This window comes from Lepisosteus oculatus, chromosome 11 (genome assembly GCF_040954835.1).
Source record: "Lepisosteus oculatus isolate fLepOcu1 chromosome 11, fLepOcu1.hap2, whole genome shotgun sequence".
NCBI classification, from domain to species: domain Eukaryota; kingdom Metazoa; phylum Chordata; class Actinopteri; order Semionotiformes; family Lepisosteidae; genus Lepisosteus; species Lepisosteus oculatus.
Window position 1 is genome coordinate 9,110,959 of NC_090706.1, and position 15,089 is coordinate 9,126,047.

The 15,089-nt window shown below is 39.1% G+C and overlaps 1 protein-coding gene across 1 annotated transcript; it reads right to left on the reverse strand.

The window, feature by feature from the left end:
- Nucleotides 1-3,195: 3,195 nt before the first annotated feature.
- LOC102688037 (cytochrome P450 2K1-like) lies at nt 3,196-13,138 on the reverse strand. The gene is made up of 9 exons (XM_006631432.3): nt 12,845-13,138; nt 11,182-11,344; nt 10,473-10,622; nt 9,912-10,072; nt 6,748-6,924; nt 6,033-6,174; nt 4,950-5,137; nt 4,288-4,429; nt 3,196-3,380 (listed from the first exon to the last, which is right to left on the reverse strand). Exons 1-9 carry the CDS (start codon nt 13,043-13,045, stop codon nt 3,196-3,198), a joined length of 1,509 nt encoding a protein of 502 aa, XP_006631495.1. The 5' UTR covers nt 13,046-13,138.
- Between the last annotated feature and the right edge of the window lie 1,951 nt (nt 13,139-15,089).

The following is a 15,089-nucleotide window of genomic DNA, read 5'->3' on the forward strand; positions in this document are numbered from 1 at the left end:
CTACAGTAAGTACTGTAGATGATGATGTATAGATTTACTTTGTACTAGTAACCCCTCAGATTCCTACAGAAATGGCTAAAAATGACTCGATACCCATGAAAAGCCTGAAAAAGTCAAGTCGTTGGCATTTCTGCAACCCGTGATGCCGTCTTTTGTTCACATTCGCAACATTAAATCGCATTTCAGTAGAAAAACCTTCCTATGTTTTAGGAAAGACTTACTTTTAAGACACAAACAGGCCGCAAATTCAATTCGAACAGTCTGAGATATTTGCCAGCTCATCCATTCCAGATTTGTCCGAAAAATTCAAAGACCGCCCTTGGCAGTAGACCGTCATCAGTTGAGCTGAGGTGCTAAGTGACCTTGAAAGCATTTTCTTCTTTAACACAGCGCTTTATTGTAAAGCTTCCAAGTTAAAATCGTTTGTAGCCCTCTAACCCCCGACAACTCGCCTATCCTTAGTGCACAGTTAACATTCCACACACACATGTTTTTGCTCAGTTAAAGAGCGATTCCATTTATTAAAGCACAAAAATGGACCATTATCCGCTTACACGTACCACATACTGTATATGTACACGGACAATCGCATATGGTAAACCTCAAGCAACGTCTAGTAATCGATGTAGACTTAATTTCTCCGTTATCAGCGGGTAGGTTTATTTCACTGTATAGAACAGTGGCCTTCAAGATCTCACGGGCCATTGAACATTTACGGAGGTTACTGAAAACAGGTTCTAGTAAAGCAGCTTAGTCGTTGTGAAGACTTGTCCAGCGGCGTCAGTACAACACATTTCTGTATTTTTCAGTGCAGAGATCTTTAAAAAAGCTAAACAGTTATCTCCAGACGGTTAGATAGCAAAAAAGCATTTGATGACAGTAGTAGGCTGTTCGAATATTAACTTCCTCGAACAGGAACTTCAGTTTTTATAAGCTTGGAATCGCCAAGCTTTTTTTAGACATTTTAAATGATAAAAGACGCTTTTGATCGCCTTTTTTGACAAAACTTGATCAAAGGTATCTTTTATCATTTTCATTTTTTAATTATTAAGTTTTACTCTTGATTTTATCCAGGCGGTTTACTCTTGTTTTTCGATTTTCATTTACCTTCTGTTAGTTTATTACTCACGCACTATTAAATAGCACTCCGTTTTCCTTAAGGAATCGTAAAAACTAATAGTAAACGTCTGAGAAAATAAAACTCTGAGGAAAATGATGTGGTTAGTCTATGTATACTATAAGATGCAACACCTTCTCTAAATAAAACACTTCATACAGGAAAATTAACATTAAATACTATGTTTAAAACATTTAAGTTACTCTACAGATGTTTACAGACTGGGGGAAAAAGGAAACAACAGAAAACGTTCAAAGACACGATATGTAACAGATGTCTATAATAGTTCAGGTGGGTAGCTGCGTCAGGATGCGTAGGCTGCAAAGGAACAAGTAATGGGTTTATTCCATGCTCAAAAAAAGAAGTAAAAAAACACAACGTTTCAGCTGTGAAGCCTTCTTCAGCTCACACCTTCAGCTCAAATCAGTCCATCAGTCCATCTGTCCTTTAAAGTACTGTTTTGTACTCAAGTACTTCAGATTTACTTGACTGAGTCTAGCAGCTAAATCCTCTATCGTATACTATCGCTACAGCCATGTGGAAGAGTAAGACCCTTGTTATTTTGGCATATTAGCACCAATGTGGTAGGGAGTGGTCACTTTCTCTCACTGACATTGGAATGTGTGGAATTGTACACAGAGCCTGTCCTGTCTGCTCCTCTCCCTCAGTAACTCCACCCCTTCTGTCTGCCAATTATCCAATCAGCCTAATGTTTGTCCCATTGTAAGCTTCTTTTCCCCATTAACAGGTGACTTTCTCACAAAGGCCCTGCTTCACAGAGCTGCTCCCTGCTTCCTGTACAGCGTTCTTATTCCCAAATTGTTTTTAATCACTATTTGAGTTATTACAGACTGTTAGCTCACTTTTTTATTCTTTGAGCTGGTGATGTTGATCACGTTCAGTTTTCTGATGAGGTATTTTTATTCGGCACTGCTGTATTTTGTTGGAAAAGGACGTTTTAAGTAAAGGAAAAGGAAAATAAAAAAAAATAAAAATAAAAGGAATCTTTCCCTTGTATTGCTCTGACAATGTACAAATAAGATCCCAGATTGAGAATTTGAGATCACTTTATTTCAAATTTCAGTAGATTAGAACGTACGATTAAAATTTAACAGTTAAAAACCAGTCTAGTCCACATCAAATTGTAATATTTAGGTTAATAGTTCCCTTTTATTTAGATTCTTATAAAATATTTTAACATTGCAAATGTGAAGCACAATTACAGTGTACATGCTAATATACTGACATGCAAGTTATCAAGACTTTACTTGTACTTGTTCACTGATATTCATTTATGGACACTGAAATCATCTGCTTTTCCTCCAGCTGTCTATTCATCAAGAATTGTAAACTATGTTTAATTTCTTATTTCCTCTGACGCGAATATAAGAGGCCTGTGGAGCAGGAATGACTGCCACTACTCTAGCTAGTATTACGTTCTCAAGAAGGAGCATTTAAATATGTCTGTTTCACTTTAAATGGCTGCAAACTGAAATATAAAAATGGTTTATACTGAAACTATCCTTTAACAGCACAGGCCTGTAAAATAGGTTACGATTCCACTCAGATTTACTGATACATTCCTCTCCAGGTCCCAACGTTCTCCCAACTTAGCCTTAATTAGGGCTTTCTGAGTTTTTCCAAATATGGGATGGTCAGAGATGTTAATGTACAGTATAAAATATGGATTCATTAATTTAATAAAATAACTATTTCAAATGAAGTCACCACTAAAAAGTCTAATCACATTTGTTCTGTTTTGAATTTAGAGTTTAATGTATGAAATGTAGACTTATGAATTCCATAAAATATCTTGATACTTTAACATGTATCAAATCAGGTTACCATTAAAAAGTCTAATTAACCACATTTGTTCTTATGTTTTTGTTCTGGGACTCTACTCACTGTTTAAAGCTAGTTATGAACCATGTGAGATCCCACATCATCGGTAGCTGTGTAAATCTCAAGGTGTAAACTCTGAAATCCCATTTCAGTGAGACGAGACTGAGACACAACAGGCTGCTGTGGCCTCAGTGTGGAAGAGGAGGCTGACACAGACTGAAAGAAAGCCTTGACCATCAGTGGCTGACAGCACAGAGCTTGTAGGAATGTGGGGATGCAGTAATACCGGGGACTGGTTCCATATTCAGGTCCTCAGGCCGGATACCAGGGGGCAGATGGAAGGTGAACTTCTGGAGGAGGGCAGTGAAGAACAGGAAGAGCTCCATCTTGGCCAGAGTCTCGCCCAGACAAACCCTCCGACCTGCAGGGCACACCACAAAGCAGATTGATCTAGAAATGGGATCTATACACAGGTATATCACCAGGACCTGGAGATGGACACCACACTGTCATGTAACTTGGTACTCGGACATAAAGAAAACACCTGCAGAAAGAATTTAGACTGGTTTGTCAATGTTCTCATCGAGACAGTGTGGACAGATAACAATCAAAGGAACTTGTTAGTGTGAATGACCTCATCTAATTTGAAATATTTACAAATCTTTAAATAAGCATTACCAAAATCTAAAACACCATATTTTTCCAATTATGTACAATTATGTACATATTTCTGGTGTGAATACAGAAATATAGATTAACATTCTACAAATGCTTTGTCTTAGTTGTACAATCTGGGAAGCTTAATCTAATAAGACTGGGATCTTTACAGTGAGAAGCAAATGTTGATACATTAATTTGGAAACACGAAGACCTGCTGACTGTGATTTAATTGCTTGAAACCTGCTGAATGCGTAACTTAAAAGTATAAGTTTGAGAAATCTGCAAATGTTTTTTTAGGTTTATTTCTATGTCCTTTAGCAAAAATCTAGCAAAAATACAATCAACTGCAATGTTTTGACAATTTAATTGGTTGTTTCATGTATAATTAACTAAATTATATAATTAAGGAGTTGATTATAGAAACGAACTGGAGCAGATTGTAAGCACTGGTACTTGGGTGTCCATGCTCTTAGAAAAACAAACTAGGAGGAGTGCATCCAACAGAGCACAGCATTCTGGCCTTCAGACTCGTACAAGAGCAAAGATCAGGCTTGTATGCTTTCTGTACATTGGAGTGATGAGCAGCCTCCCAGGAGTTCTGGGAGGAAAATGAACCAGGTTAATGAAATGAAATAAGAAAATGATCAGGCTACAAATGTGACACAGACCTGCTGAAAAGGGCATGAAGGCTTCTTTCCTAATGAAATTTCCCTGAGCATCCAGGAAGTGGCCAGGGTTGAACTCAAAGGGCGTGTCCCACTGCGTCTTGTCGAACAGCACAGAAGTGAGCAGTGGAATGACAGGGGTGCCCTGAGGAAGACAGACAGCAGGTTAATGTGTAAAGTATTAGATGATGTGTGTTCTACACAAAACCTCTTTGATTCAGTTGCCTTTTCTGGTGTCATCAGATAGTCGTTATCAAATCTGAAAAAAGGTTTATCTAAGCTTTAAAAGCTGATGAAGAGGACAGATATCAATATTGACAATTAGCATCTCGCTTTCCCAGATTAGTTAGGAATTTCTTAGCCTAATGTCCACTACAGACCCATATGTGGCAGGTATAAGGTGACTGATCGTTCATAGTGTTGATGGCTGTGAGATACACTAGGCCCAGTTTATTTTTTTCCACTTAGATGGAGTATCAAGAGTAACAGTCCTCTTATTCTTCTAAGCTTTCATAAAATTTTTAGTATTGATTTTTTGTTATTTCTGAAGTATGATCTTTCTATCTTTGAGTTTCTGATGAGGGTTTACCTCATTTCCCACTGTGACCCTGTGAGGTCTGTCTCTGGGTGGGAGTAAGAGTGAGGGGTGTGACAGAGAGGTTCACCTTTGGGATCTTGTAGCCCCTGAAGGTGGTGTCCACTGTGGTCTCGTGCAGCAAGTTCATAGGCACCACATTTCCAAACCTCTGGACTTCATGTAACACTGCGTCAGTGTAGGGCATGCTCTTCCGGTCTTCAGACCTTGGAGGGCGCTCTCTCCCAATCACTCTCTCAATCTCTGCTTTCACTTTCTCTGCAGTGGAGAGTGGGAGGGTTGATTTAAGCTTGAGTAAAATTACATTTTACCCCCCAAATTTTCCCACTAAAAGTAAATTATTCTGGCTTGAGTGTTGCTGCTATTAAGTTCTCTTTTAGAGAGATACATTAGTGTGAATTACTGTGGAAATATGTCTTAGGCGTCACCCATAGAAGTAGAAAACACACAAGCAAAACAAGAGTTACATAAAACCACATGAAATTAAAAAAGTTGATCAAAAGTTGGATGATGGACACAGGTATAAACATAAACATACACAAACCCAGCACAAAACGCTATTCCTGGTTAATATTGGAGTGCTGTACAAAAATATAGTGCTCATGTACATCTATTAATCATTAATTTATCACATATTAAGTGAAAATTTATTTAAAGTCTTACATTCAATGACTAACCTACAGAACCTATTACCAACATATAAGCTGCCACATCTGATATGAAGTTCTGTTTTTTCTTGTGTTCCTTTCTAGATGAAGACAGTTTATAAATACACATCTCTCTTGGACAGTGCTTGATATACGTCTGGGAAAGAAACAGTCATGAGGACAGACCCCCAATCCATGGCACAAGTGTCAACTCAAGTGAGGAAACATGGAAAATGTTCTATCCTGTATGTCTGTAGGAAGGGTTGATCTGAACTTATATACTGTATGTACTACAGTGATTCTTTTGCAAGAATGATTTGGAAAGGATCTGAAATATAAGACTAGGATATACAGTTACAAATACATTATATTGTTGAGACCTGCAGTGAATGTAATTTTCTTAAACATTTGTTTTAGGCAAGAAAACATTTGAATCATTATTATGGTCTGTTTAACCTTATGATTCTAATTAGTTATTCTTATTAGAAGGACAGTGAGATACCCACCCTGAATGTGAGGGTACCTCATCATCATCAGAAGGCCCCAGCGGAGGGTGGTGGATGTGGTTTCTGTTCCGGCTGCAAACAAGTTGGCTGATGTGAATATCATGTTGTCCTCGTCAAAATATGAATGGGAGTTTTTAGCTTCCTATAATGAGAAATCTTAATAAGGAGATTATACCACCACTGCCCACAAAACAAACACAAATCCTGTGTGCGCTGACAGTTGGAATTCAGATTCCCTTTCACTGGAAAACGGTGGTTTAGCTAATGTAAAGAGAACTCATTGAAATGTTTAATCCAGTTGTAAAGATTTAAAACAGAGTAAAACAGCAGACAGACAGACAGCAGACAGGTGGTGTAGTGATTAGCATTGCTCCCTCTCAGTGCTGGGGCACTGGGCTCAAATCTGGACCAGGGGTGCTATCTGTGTGGAGTTTGTATGTTTGTGTGGGTTTCCTACCACAGTCCAAGACACACTGTAAAGTTAATTGACTTCTTGGTAAAATTGGGCCCTAGGTGTCTGTGGTGTGTGTGTTCTTGTCTGTCTGCCCTGTGATAGACTGTCCCATCCAGGGTGATTTTGAAGAAGCAGTTAGAAAATGGATGGATGGAAAATAGCAGATATTCTTCACATAATTCTTATGTACATTACTTTTCCTACGGCAGCAGACAGAAACAGTGCTTAACAGCTCACAAAATACTGTCAGAAGAACATCACCTCCTCGTGTTGCTTCACTATGAAGGTATCGATGAAGCTCCTCATGTCATTAGGGTCAACAACATCTTTGCTCTTCTTGTACAGATTCCTTAAGAAAGACTGATTCTCTTTCACATTGCTTGAAACTTTCTTTAAATCCTTTATAAAATACCCAATAAAGGGGAAGGTGTTGAACAGCTGTAAAAAAAAGAATGAAAGAACAGGATGAGTGCAGTGAAAATGTAAGATTACAAGTAAATCTAAGGTGACCCTTGTATAAAGAACACACAACAAAACAAAGTTTAACAGAAAACTTGTTTGGTGTTTTTTAAAGCTGAAAGTGGGATCAAAAGGGAGATGAGCTGTGTGAAGCAGGGCCAGCAGTTCTGAAAAGCCAGCCCCCGACAGGATTACCAATTGTAATGGTGAGTAAAACGTTGGAAACTAGCAGTCATTGGTTTTGAGAATAAGGATTTTTACTCTGTTCCCAAAGTCAAAGACTGACTTGTTCTATTCTTGGAAGCCTTGTATTACTGATTAAAATACAGTGCCTTGCGAAAGTATTCGGCCCCCTTGAACTTTTCAACCTTTTGCCACATTTCAGGCTTCAAACATAAAGATATAAATTTTTTATTTTATGTGAAGAATCACAAACAAGTGGGACACAATTGTGAAGTGGAACGAAATCTATTGGATTTTTGAAACTTTTTTAACTAATAAAAAAATGAAAAGTGGGGCGTGCAAAATTATTCGGCCCCTTTACTTTCAGTGCAGCAAACTCACTCCAGAAGTTCAGCGAGGATCTCTGAATGATCCAATGTTGTCCTAAATGACTGATGGTGATAAATAGAATCCACCTGTGTGTAATCAAGTCTCTGTATAAATGCACTTGCTCTGTGATAGTCTCAAGGTTCTGTTGAAAGCGCAGAGAGCATCATGAAGACCAAGGAACACACCAGGCAGGTCCGTAATACTGTTGTGGAGAAGTTTAAAGCCGGATTTGGATACAAAAAGATTTCCCAAGCTTCAAACATCCCAAGGAGCACTGTGCAAGCGATCATCTTGAAATGGAAGGAGTATCAGACCACTGCAAATCTACCAAGACCTGGCCGTCCCTCTAAACTTTCAGCTCAGACAAGGAGAAGACTGATCAGAGATGCAGCCAAGAGGCCCATGATCACTCTGGATGAACTGCAGAGAACTACAGCTGAGGTGGGAGAGTCTGTCCATAGGACAACAATCAGTCTTACACTGCACAAATCTGGCCTTTATGGAAGAGTGGCAAGAAGAAAGCCATTTCTCAAAGATATCCATAAAAAGTCTCGTCTAAAGTTTGCCACAAGCCACCTGGGAGACACCCCAAACATGTGGAAGAAGGTGCTCTGGTCAGATGAAACCAAAATCGAACTTTTTGGCCACAATGCAAAACGATATGTTTGGCGTAAAAGCAACACAGCTCATCACCCTCAACACACCATCCCCACTGTCAAACATGGTGGTGGCAGCATCATGGTTTGGGCCTGCTTTTCTTCAGCAGGGACAGGGAAGATGGTTAAAATTGAGGGGAAGATGGATGCAGCCAAATACAGGACCATTCTGGATGAAAACCTGTTGGAGTCTGCAAAAGACCTGAAACTGGGAGGGAGATTTATCTTCCAACAAGACAATGATCCCAAACATACAGCAAAATCTACAAAGGAATGGTTCACAAATAAACGTATCCAGGTGTTTGAATGGCCAAGTCAAAGTCCAGACCTGAATCCAATCGAGAATCTGTGGAAAGAGCTGAAAACTGCTGTTCACAAACGCTCTCCATCCAACCTCACTGAGCTCGAGCTGTTTTGCAAGGAAGAATGGGCAAGAATTTCAGTCTCTCGATGTGCAAAACTGATAGAGACATACCCCAAGCGACTTGCAGCTGTAATCGCAGCAAAAGGTGGCTCTACAAAGTATTAACGCAAGGGGGCCGAATAATTTTGCACGCCCTACTTTTCATTTTTTTATTAGTTAAAAAAGTTTCAAAAATCCAATAGATTTCGTTCCACTTCACAATTGTGTCCCACTTGTTGGTGATTCTTCACATAAAATAAAAAATTTATATCTTTATGTTTGAAGCCTGAAATGTGGCAAAAGGTTGAAAAGTTCAAGGGGGCCGAATACTTTCGCAAGGCACTGTATATACCATGATGGACATCTGCTGGTGTAACAGAGCTCAAGAGTCTTAAAAATCACAGACAGTATTAATCATGTCTTTTTGGTATAGTGGTTATGTGGATTGTGTGTTTGGAGATGTGCCTCTGATGCTTCTCACTTTTAGACCAGTACCAAGAAATCTTCAATGAGCCTTTGCTTGTGTTCTATTCATCTATGAGACATGAACATGAGAAGAACTGTTTGAAATGTCTATAATCAACAAGATTGGAGACAAAACTATACTGTTAAAAAAGTGTCTTTTTTACAGGATGCTTTCAGTCTTGCCTTGCAATACTGCCAGACCTTCCATTAAACATAAAGAGACTTTAACAAACTGGAACAGTCTTACAGCTGGCTAATATTTCAGATTATTCCACTATCTGATCATATTATACTCCACAAGTGTGGTATACACTACATTACATCAAATATCATGCATAAAATGCTAAATGATTGTTGGGGATTTAGGTGTCCAATACCACAGACTATCTGAGCAAAGATAATTATGGGCTATTTCTTCACCAACCCCTTTTGGCCACAAACAAGATAAGGATCTGACATGAACATGCCTTAACATGAGATTCTGCCTCAGAAACTAATCTGTTCAGTGATGAAGAAATGAATGACTAAACCTGACCTTGAAATAGTGATTACCAGATAGCGCTGTTGCTATTTCAGCTAATGATTATGAGACACAAGATGGCGCTTTTGACCATATGACAAACTGTGGGTATGTGTCTTTTCTTACATTTTTGGGTACTTTAAATAGGAAACATAGAATAATGAGAATAAGATTGTTTTTAAATATATCTGAAAGCATATCATATACTCAAAAGTAAAAAAGAAATGGCTATATGAATGAGACTAGGTTATTTTTCTTAATATAGTGAAACAAGACCAAATGCTTATTTAGAAATGTACTATAATTTAACTGCAAGAAAAAAATAGAAATATGAAGATATCTTTTCAACCCGGCCCTTGCAGTCCCATACCTGCATTTTTGGGGAGACTAGTAGCTTAATGTTCTCGTTCACAAGCTTTTGGAGCCGAAGAAACTGGGGGTTGTCGTATTCAAAGCGATCCCCAAACACAATGGTGCATATGATGTTGGATACTGCGGAGTTGATGTGGATAGTAGGCTCAAATGGTTGACCTTGGAGGAAGTAAAAGAAAGAAAGACTTGCATCATCACATGGGTTAAGATCAAAAGCAAGTGCTAGATACAGTATGAGTTACCCCCTAATGAAGAAGCAGGCCTATCTGTTAGGGTGGTAAGGTGACATTACCATGATCAAGAAAATTTCTCTTCACACATCTGTTGTTTTTAGTGATGCTAGTTCCAATCATTGCTCAATAGCAGTCTATAAATGGAATGAAAACCTGATCAATAGTCATTTTAAGGTCACAATTCTTTGTCCTTTGACCTTCAGTTACAAGAGCAAAGTCCAGTTTTGTGAATTTGCATCAAGTAGGTGCAGATGCATAAAGTACCTTTCCCTTATCTCTGCAAGCCATGTTGGGAAAAAAAGGAGGATTTACAATTTGACGGGTACCTTTGTAGGACTCAAAGACTTCTATCAGCATTTTGGACTCCTCCACGATCCTGTCCTCAATGGTTCTCTTGCCCATGCCAAAGTCCCGCAAGGTGGAGAGAGTAAACCGACGCATTGTCTTCCATGACTCGCCCTTTCCAAATATGACACCTGGAAATGACAGGTGACAGAAGCTTTGAATGGTCTGTTTTCTGTCATCTATTCCACAAGCAGAAGTTTATGTTTTTGCTCATATTTTAATCAACCTATATCTACAAGAAGACAAGGAGACAAGTACAGCACCTTTATGTTTCTGATTTGGAGATTGTTAACAATATTGATTGAAAACTGAACCTTCCATCCACACAGTTTCTAACCACTTCACGCAGTTCAAGGTTGCCAAATAGCCGGGATGCACTCTGGATGGGACACCAGTCCATCACAAGGCAGACACACAGACAGAGACATGCACACACTCAAACCGGGGCCTATTCCCCCTGAAGCCAGTTAACTTACCACTATGTCTTTACCACTATGAGCACCCAGAGGAAATCCAAACAGGGGGAGAACATGCACATTCCATGCAGACAGCACCCCAGGTCCAGAATTGAACCCAGTGCCACATTTTATAATGCTAACCACTGGACCACTGAGCTGCACCTCACATTCAATATTAATTCAAAGTATTGTGTTTGAAGTTCAGGCACTGGAGTCAATTTACTTCATTTACCTTTTCCCTTTGAAAATAATTGTGAGGTATGTGTTTGGCCCCTTCCTCCAAAGTCATCTGCCTGGTCCACCAAGGCTTCCTTCACTGTCTGATATCCAGTCAGGACTACAAACTTCCGTCTGCCCATGTGGAAAGTGAACACATTGCCGTACTGCTCTGACAGCTGAAGAGGGAAACAGAGCAAAGGAGAAGAGAAGACTGAGGTGGTGCACACAGACTACATCAACAGGATTTCATTTACAATGAGATTTTCTATTGGCACCCACATAATAGCACCAGAGAGCTACAGTATGAACAGACAGGCTCAAGCCTGGAAAACAAAAGTTTCTTCTGTAATTCTCTACATTTAGAGAAATTAAAGAGACAGGCATTCTAGCAAGAGCTGAGTCACCACAATTGACAAATTGACTGACTGCACATGAAGAACATACAGTAGAAAAGTGGTATTCTCATGCCAATTAATCACTGTTACTGGGAGTCCAAAGCTTAATTAGTGGAATGAAATCATTTGGCCGCCCAGAGTATATACACAGTTTAAATACAAAACTTATTCCACTTTCATCCCTAAAGATGCCGAGATGATTATGTGTCTCAGATTTCAGATTAACAAATCATTCTGTGCGGTATGAGGATTGTAATCCTTTCACCCTTTTCACTGCTAATTGAGCCAAAAGCTGGATCTTCCAGTCTTACCAGGTCTTATATACTGTATTGTACCACCAACTGTTGTGTACAGTACATGCACTGTGTATTTCTCAGAAACGTCACTCTGTGATTGGTGCCTCCTGTGTTATAACTATTCTAAACTGTTCTTGTAAAAAGTCTTCTCTCTAAGCACCAGGAACCATACAGAGGGATACAATTAACCGGACATTCTGGCTCATTACACTTCTGTGAAGGTTTGTGATGCAATACTGATACACAGCCCTCTGACCTGTCAGTTTAGACATTAACAGATGTCAGGAAAAATCAAAACCTGTAGACTTTTTCCTGAGCCTTTTATTTTGCTCATTTACATTATCTTTAAAAGACTGTTATTCCTTTTCTACAGGTGCATTGCAAAATTAGTTAATTAAATTGGATACTTATTTGGATTAATGATTAGTTTTCACATTTACATTATATACAGTATAATATAAATAATTATCATACATGTCTCCAGACAAGACTGTATGATTAAAGAACTCAGCTGGTTTTCTTAGGCAGCAACCTGGAGTTGCAGATAAGACTCTGGAAAGAAAGGGTGTGGATTCAGACTTCAGGTGGGACATTGCTGTTGTTCCCTTGACTAAAATATTTCACCTTTGAATACCCTGCTCTATAAATGGGTTTACTTTTTATCACTGAAAATGAGAAATCGTCAATTTACTTACCTGGTAAAATAAACGAGTAATGCGTTAAATCAGTTTTATGATCTTTTTCACATTTAACTTTTATTTTGTAGAAATGCCTTTTTAAAATTTCCTGAGGACTATATTTACGTAAAGAAACTGCATAGGTTAGTATGATTAATAAATATATTCCAAGCCTTATGAACGTACAAGAGGTCGGCTGTTCCGACAAGGCGACAAGCGATATATACAGTATAGTATATAAAGAGACTGTTAATTGTAATGCGGATCCCTTCAATTCTCAGGCACTCCGGACAATTCCTGTCACTCACCTTACAGAAAGTTTCCTGTGCTTTCAGAAAGTCCAGTACATTGAGATTCCCGATGATCGGCCAGGGTCGTGGCCCGGGGGGAAATTTATAGGAAGATGCTTTGGAGGGTTTGAAAAACAAGTAGAAAAAGACAACTAACGTTGTAACGAAAACTAGACACACAGTGGCGGAGTCCGCCAATAGCTGTGTAATTACCGACATGGTTTACTGTTCTCTGCCTGTTCAGAATTACTGGAGTTTCAGACACTCACAGGTGTATATATACAGTAGACTGGTTACGTATTAACGCATGTTTATATACTGCACGGAGGTTACGTACTGTATGTCATGGCTGTTCTCAGCAAGACTAAGGCAAAGGTTGTTTCGGTGTGTGTGCACCCTTTTACCTACAGATGCCGCCAGCGACAGTAATAAAAACATCATACTAAGCCTGATCTCTGTCGTAAATTTTCTGTTTGAGGAGTGACAATGTAGGAATAGATGTGCAATGGATACACAATATGTGCAACCTTCTAAAATACCTTAATTGACGATTATTTTGTTCTGTTACCCAAATACAGTGAATACGCCAGGAAGATGTTAGAGAAGTTCATTAGAGAAAGGAATTGTCTAATTGCGAGAAGGGCGAAGCACATCGTTCCAGTCTATCTTCAATTAAAAACACTTTTCATGAAAAACGGAGTGACGGACAATGTAGAAATAGATTAAATATATATATATAAATAATCGCAACCTTGTAAAATATCTTAATTTCCACTGTTTTAAAACAAATGAGTGTTTTTGTTTAATATGATAATATTGCATTTTGGTGCTACGACTAGGGGTGCTACAGTCCAGCCCTGGATTGGAATGCAGCACCAAAGGCTGGGCTGCAGTGTAAAGGTGGCAACGTTAAGCAGCTGAAACTGGCTTCCTATTGGAAATACCTGTCAAAATAAAAGTCGCTCCTAAAACGCTGTGCTGGACAGGGAAAAGCCTCATTCCCCCCACGCTGTTCTGACAGAATTGGGAAGTGAAGGTGCCTTGCTGGTGTTTTTGATTGACAACACAACAGACGACATCATCATTCTTCAATCAGATCATCAATTATTATTTTATTGAAATATATTGACTTAAACAGCAATATACTGCTGTTTTATTATCCTTATCCACAGCTATTAATACAAAGGATTGGAATAATTCAGGTGGGTAGCTGCGTCAGCATGCGTACAGTAGGCTGCAAAGGAACAAGTAATACTGTAGGTTTATTCCATGCTGAAAAGAGCATTCCACACCTAAAGAAGGCTCCACGGCTGAAACGTTGTGTTTTCTTTCTTCTCTTTTCAGCATGGAATAAACCTATTACTTGTTCCAAAGGATTGGAATGCTCTGAATACTCTTATAAAAGAAATATAAACTTTGTATGTTAAAACTCCTAAATCTCCTTAGAATATAGCCTTCGTTGGTCCTTTCCTCTGTATTGGTCGTCCAAATTAATTTCCAATCAATATTCGCCACAAGGTATTTATATTCAGCTACTGCTTGAATTTACATTCCATTCACAGTTACGGGGATTATAGGAATAGAGCGTCTTTCTGAAAGCGTTATCATTTCCTTTGTTTTTTTTGTGTTTTAGACAGAATCGTTATTCATGAGCAAGTGTATAATGTATCCACAAATCCAAAAGCTTCTCTGCCAACCTGTTAGCCTGGAAAATATTGTAACGCTTACGGCCGAAAGGTTTACCATAGCGCTGACGTCGCCGCCCTTACCTGTGATAGCAGGACTACACCTACTGGGCTGTTGAGAGATTTCTCTTCGGCTCACTGGGCTGGGTCTCTGCTGAGTGACGCTGGAGTCCCGGGTTCGAGCCCCCGACGGTAGGGGGCCCACCTAATGCGGCAAGGGCGACCGCCCGAACCCCCGTTGCGTTTCAATATTAAATTCCGATGAAAAGTCAGCAAAAAATTTCAGGACATACACTAGGAGGATGGAGTTTCTAAATGCGTGTACACCTGAATGTCACAGTCGCTCCTTCGACTCATTGTTTCGCCCTGAACGCGTTACTGTATATCTTTCTATAAGCTTATTGTGCATAAAAAATGGACAGGAATCCTGTGTTAAACATTCTGAACCCTATGAAGGTCTGGAAAAAAAATTATATCGACATGAAACTTCCCCGAACAAGAACTTTAACTTTTTAAGCTTGGAATCACCATGCTGCTTCTGACTCGATCAAAGGGATCTTTTAAAACTCGATAATCAT